At 31.9% G+C, this 6,675-nt stretch overlaps 1 protein-coding gene across 1 annotated transcript in view; it reads right to left on the bottom strand.

Moving 5' to 3' along the window:
• Positions 1-3,356: 3,356 nt before the first annotated feature.
• The window catches only part of LOC133185273 (myoneurin-like), a 24,102-nt gene continuing 20,783 nt past the window's right edge, over positions 3,357-6,675 (bottom strand). The window contains exons 3-4 of the mRNA XM_061320390.1: positions 6,628-6,675; positions 3,357-5,314 (exon numbers count right to left, since the gene is read on the bottom strand). The exon at positions 6,628-6,675 is cut by the window's right edge and continues 1,231 nt beyond it. Of these exons, the coding sequence (XP_061176374.1) occupies positions 4,392-5,314; positions 6,628-6,675 (971 nt within the window). The 3' untranslated portion in view covers positions 3,357-4,391. The remainder of the gene's footprint in view (positions 5,315-6,627) is intronic.

Raw genomic sequence — 6,675 nt, 5'->3', positions numbered from 1 at the left:
AACATATTATAAATATAATGCAAGCAAAATATGTCAGAAATCTTCGGGGAAAATGGTGAATTTTAAATATAATATGTTTTATTGTAGAGATATACATGATCAGTTGCTGGGACTAGAGTTTTAATTTTAAAACCTGAATGTTTCCTAATATCTATCTCTGCTTTCTCTGTAATGACTGGGATAACTGATACTTAACTAGACATTGAACACAACAGAAACTGAGATTACTTAATTAAATAAAAAAACACTATTCTTGAACACAATACCATCAATGAACACATTCATAATAAAGAAAATTTCATATTAACTAAAATATAAAATGTGGAATGGAAATATGGAAAACTCACATTATTGCAGAAAATTTGAATGTTAATACAGATGGCACATAACATGAGAAACCATTGAAAATGAAGAAAACATTTGACATGTCAGCAGTCACAAATCACAAATTAAGAGGTTAGACAGCAGCTGTAGTACACTGTAAATATCATCCAAAATCAAATGCTCAAAAGTTTTCTTATTTGGCTTTCTGGACTTATAAGCAGTTTCTTTCCATTCCGGATAGCACTTTTTGTGCTTAGCATCTAGCAGCTAGCCTTTGAGATAAAGCACTTGCCATGTGGACAAAGAATGCAGTTTTCAACATCATAAAATGCGAGTTACAAATGAGTTGGCTAAGAGATCACAAGTGTCCATCACACCTAACAAATTTGGTTCAGGTAAAGATAAGGAATGTTTAACAATATTCAAGATATTAAATCAGCTTATGTGTCAGTACTCAGTATCACCGCATAAATGAGTATGAAAAACAAAGAGCAACAAAATGAATGGAATTTTAAAAACATCCATTCTTAACACTTAAAATTAGGTGGACCATTCTCGAATATTTTGAATAATAAATATTAAGAAGAAATGCTAGTTGTAAGTACATAAGCTAATCTGGAGCCCGTGCTTACAAAGACAGAAAGATAGCACCTTTTGAATTTGATGATAAAAAGGACAAAAAGCACCTAGTCCGCCCTTCCTCTGCTGCCTCATCTTACTTAAAAGATTGCTGCTGCAAGATAATTTGCAAAAAAATATCATTTATAAAGATTTAAACTTATATACTGTGGATCATAGCAAAGTGTACAATTCAAGGACTAAAAAGTACCAATGTGTAAAACGAACAGTTTGGGAAAAAAGAGATAGATCAGAATTGATTTTGTTCTTTCAGTAAGCATAGATTTTCTTTTTGTAGCATAGAAACATGGGTAAATGGAATGTATAAACACTCTCATCTCAATGCATGACAAATCTACATACATTCAGCATACTATGTACTTTGATTTCTTAAAACTTTTCACATACATAAAATTTATATCAACAATTAAGTAAAATGTACAATTTTTTTGACACTGCTCAATCAATCATCACATAAAAATGACACAACACAACAATTAAACAAGGAGCGCACCAAATACAGCACTATAGTCTCTGCTACAATTAAGGAGTATGAGAACTAGTTAAGTCACTACAGAGGATATGTACAATCAGCATAAAACTAATAAAATCTTGTATCCAGTTATCATTTGACAATCTAACTTCCTCATTCCATTGACAGACTCCGAAATCATTCAAAGTGCATGTTTTGTAATCATGAAGTTATCATGGCATTTTACAAGCCAGGGAATTTTGGAATTTATGATTCTCACTAAGCTGGATTTCAATAACTAAATGCCAAAAACACCCATAACTGAAATATACAAAACAATGCTTCTATTTACTTCATCAGAACTTTCCAATATGTCAGAATGCATCACATATTGTGCCATTATTCATTTTTGAATAGTATAATTTTACAAAGGAAATCATTTAAAACTCTTTGTAAAGTAGCAATCTTGGCAGTTAAATTTTCTATTGTCATAATAAAAAGATGAGAATTCAAACCCCAATTCTATCAATGGTCATAAATTGTAAGACAAAAAACGATACAAAACTGTAAATAATGCAAAATTTGGAAATCAAGATGGAATTCTGTCTCTCTTTAATGGAGTTTTTCCGTTAATTTGAAATTCAATTGAAATAAACCATATCTATCTAATTATATAATAATAACAACCCAGCTCACACAAATCATTTATATTCCATTTCAGAGGAAAGTCAGATTGAAAAATAACCAATGAATAGCAATTTATGTCAAACTCTGGAATAATAAGTTGATATATACTTGAGTCTAGGAGTAGCTGAGAGTTTTTGAATTATGCAATGAACTACAACATTAATTGGAAGATACTCTCTATAGAGAAAATGATCATACAATATGTTCTCCTCTTAATGGTTTATAATGTTAACTTCAGCATAATTATTTTTCACTTTTATGGACATGAACTGGGAAGCTCAAGAAAATATATGAAGAATTTTTTTTTTTCAAAGTAAATTTCAGAATTAAGAAAAATAGGAAAATACACAGAAAAATTTAAAATAAAATATGGAAGACACTGTATATACTGCACATCAACTAACTCTTCACTGAGGCTATAAAAATTAACAACCTTAATTTTTTACTACACAAAGGTTGGTCAAGTTTATTGCCAACAAAACAGGTATTGCTGTGAGGATCAATAGATTACTTATTGCTATAACAGCTCATGTCACCTAGTGCATGAGTAAGATGATGATACTTAAACATCTATGTGAATCACTTCTCAGTCAATATTCTATAATGTCATCAATACCAGTCAGTGTGAAATAGAATCCATCTCTGGGGTCAGTTTTAATAAAATGTTCCACAACTGAGAAACTTTTCTGGATATAATACAATCAAAAAGGTCATTCTAACAAAATCTTTCTTTTAAAAGACTTGATATATCTGGGTCTGTTAGCAATTTCTTTTTTTTTTTTTTTTTTTGGGTGAAATATTTTTGCTATAAAATGCATTTAACCTTATGAAAAGTTTTGAAAAGTGCAAATTCTCAAGGCCATCATCTGTGTTTGGGATAAAGAAAAAAAAGTCGGAATAATTAAGAAAAAATTTGTGACTCATCTTACAAGAAAGACATGAACTGCATTTTCTAAAGACAATGGACATTGAAACATAAAATACATTGACCTTTCACAAGACCCATTTACATATTTGAATGACATGTTACATGTTTAAAAATATCAGATGACAAATTAAGCTTGTACAGTAAGAAGTTGAAACGACAGATCGAGAAAGAATTCAACCTCTGTGTGTTTTTTTTTTTTGGTTTTTGCATTTGGTTTTGACACTGTAAAGACTAGGAATTGTGCCATGAAGAATGTGTTTTTATCTATTTTTCTTCCAAAGAATGTACCTGCATACAAAAGTTTTCTAAAATCAAAACTTTTTCCTGTTTGTCAAAAACTTGCAGACTCAAGAACACATCATTAAATATTCCAAGTTTTTTTTCTTCAAAATATACAAATCACTGAGTACAACACAAAATTGAGTTTAAGAAAAACAATGATCATAAATAGGTCCCCTTTCCTTCATACATAGAGATCATGGTAATCATTTGTAAACAAATCATCAATAAAAAGCCATTTGTTGTATACATCTTGTAAAATCAAATAACAGCATACTGGACGAAATAAAATCATAAATAGATTGGAATAATTAAACTTCACAACCAGTAAATATACATTTGGAATTTCAGGGGAACATGCAAGTGCAATTTGTTGATTCTGAACACATAATGTAAAGTAAAATGTTCTTGGATCTTTAAGGGCAAAAAGAAAAAAAAAATAATATGGCAAAAATTAGTAAATATCATTAATAAATAAAGCAAATAAGATATGGATAGAACCACTGTGTGGATGTTCCCCAAAAATTTTAAGATGCAACATCTAAACAGTGTTAAATGGCAAATTGCAAGTTTCTAAAGAAACTTTTTCTTAATAATATGACACATCTGCACAACACAATATTGATATATATAATAAAGGTTAAAATAATCCTCTTTGGTTCTATGGACCTTTTTGCCTCCTTGTATAAATATAAAATTTTGTCTCTCAGGAGGAAACCTCACTAGTAAAAATGCACAGTTTATTTGGTTTTTTTATGAATGGTAACATGGAGAGAGTGGTCTTGGACCATACGATGGGATGAAAACAACATTGATGAGAGTTTCTGCCAAGCAGTCGCTGCCTGCTCATGTTTAATTGGTTTTTGAGAGAAGTTGGTCCCTCATGATATGTTTCTACGATGACATGGAAAAAGATTGTGGTATTGCACACAGCACTTGAGAGAAGAAAATGACTGTCACTGTGATAAGTAATGCTTTGAATCTTCTGAGACAGATCTTCCTTATTATTTGTAACGATTTTAATGCCTCATAAGAGCTCACTAGAAACATTTGCCATTTTATGGAACAGAATCAAATAAGGAATTACTCGACCATTTCATCATCTTGCATATTGCTTTCAATGACATCATGTAACAGTTCATCAACAGAATCTCCTTCTGCACTTATTCCTTTCTCCTCAAAATTAAGGTTGGGAACCAGTATACTCAGCATCCTCACCACATTCTGGCGCAACAGCCTCAGTTTGGTTTCATGGTTGCAATTTTCACAAGAACCACCATTAACCATGACCTTCAGCAATTGATCAGCCTCATTCTTGGTCATTGGGTCCTTAGAGTTGCTTGGCTTTTTGCTCAAATCTATAGCACCATTGTCCCCATCTCTCTGGGTATTTCCACAGTTGTTGCTGATTTCCTTCAGTGGAGTTGGCTGGTTCTTGACCAAAGGTAAGGGTTGGCTTTGCTCAAACATCTGAGGCTTGTTTAAAATATTATTGTTATGATTGAAGATGGGCGATGTGTGACCGTTGATGAAGTGATTGGGACTAGATTTCATGGGTGGCTGATAATGTGGGCGATGAGGGGTCTGTGGAGACATGTGGAATGGATGCTGCTGCTGTTGTTTGGACATTGGTGATAGATGAGGCGATTTGTTTATTTGTGGAGACAGTTGAGGCATACCCTTTGGAGAAAGCATTGGCTGTGGGGGAAGCATAGGGTTCTGGGGCATCAGAAGAGATGGGTGGATCTGCAGAGGTGTGGAACTCGGTGGGAGGTGACCTTGGCTCTGATTTAGACTTGGGGGTGGGACCATGGTAGGTGCACTAGAGGAGTTAAAAACATCAGGAACCACATGCTGAAGGTAACCCATTCCTCGAGGAGAACGGTTTCTTTTCTCCTTTATGTAATAGGACATGATGCCATCATGTTTGTTGATGATGTGGCTTTTCAGACTATGACTTTGGCTGTATTGTACTCCACAAGCACCACAAATGTAGGGTCTTTCTCCTGAAATTCAATCAAAAACATCAGATATTTCATCTCAGTATAATCATGTTTAAAGTTCTAATTTTGGGACTGTATTTATTGTAGTATTAACACCAATGAAAATCAAACATCCCCCCCCCCAAAAAAAAAAAACAAAAACAAACATTAAAAAAAATAAAATGAGGGAAAATGTTGTGTCCTTCATATCTGCAATAGTAGCAAAATTTGGTACCTAATAATTCATGCTAACTACTTGTGGTAAATTGATCTTTTTTCCCCATTTGATTGGGTTACAAGATTCTTAAGCAAAATTTATCATACAAAAAAATTGGAATGTTTTAAAAGTATGAAAAAAGCTCAAATACTTGGAAGTTTCTAAAGTTTCAAGGTTAGATGAACTAAAAATTTAAAAGCTTATTGTCATAGATAACAGGTTTCGTAATATACTGCAATTTTATGTTTGGTTAGAAATTTTAAGAGTTACCCACAATTCAAAGAAAAAACTTCCTTATCTGAAAGTAATCTCTGTCTTGCAAAAGATATAAATTTTATATATAGAAATTTTCTTGATCCCAACTGCAGAAAATTTATTCTAATGGCATGTGCTTCCTTCTTTTAAGGAAGAAAGAAGCCTACAGGTATAGCCTGTAGACTTGAATAAGTTCCACTACACCATCACAAGTTCTCATATTATATCACTGTTATAAAATGATTGTTAAAGGCCAAAAGAAGACAACATATCAAATTAGAGAAGGAACAATTGACAGGAACTAAAAAAGTAATTTATCATAACACAATGATAGCTTACTAAAAATTAGATGTATCCTTTTCATTCTAACAAAAAATACATCAAAAGGATTTTTTAATTGCACAATATCTAGCTCAAGGTTTTTCCTAAAAAATTATACCACAAAAATATTTCATGTAAAAACCCAAATGTCCTTTTTCCAGTTTAGATTTCCCTCCATCTTTGCAAATGTTTAAACCAATGATGATGGTGACTACATTTTACACACAATCCCACAGAAATGAAAATGATTCAATATGAACATATTTTGAATATTTTCTCTCCTTTGAAAGATCTGCAGACCAGTTCGTTCCTGATTGTTCATATACTGTAACTCATCATACTTAAGCTTTTTAATTTCATAAAGAAAAAAAAATTAATCTCAACTGCACTATATCCCTAAATCACAAAAACAAACATTAAAAAAAAAATTATACCAAGTATACAAAAATTTCATCATATGAAACAGCAATTAGTAGATCTAAAGCAATTTTCAAGTAAAATTATATATAAATGAATTTAAAAACAAACAAACAAACAAACATACCAGTGTGTATCCTGAGATGAACATACAGATTGCTTTGGTGTTTTGTTG

The sequence above is a fragment of the Saccostrea echinata genome, unplaced genomic scaffold (assembly GCF_033153115.1).
Source record: "Saccostrea echinata isolate AGI-Se365-2 ecotype Australia unplaced genomic scaffold, CSIRO_AGI_Sech_v1 ptg000001l, whole genome shotgun sequence".
Classification (NCBI taxonomy): domain Eukaryota; kingdom Metazoa; phylum Mollusca; class Bivalvia; order Ostreida; family Ostreidae; genus Saccostrea; species Saccostrea echinata.
The sequence above is the reverse complement of the archived record's forward strand: the minus strand, read 5'-3'. Positions and strand labels throughout refer to the sequence as shown.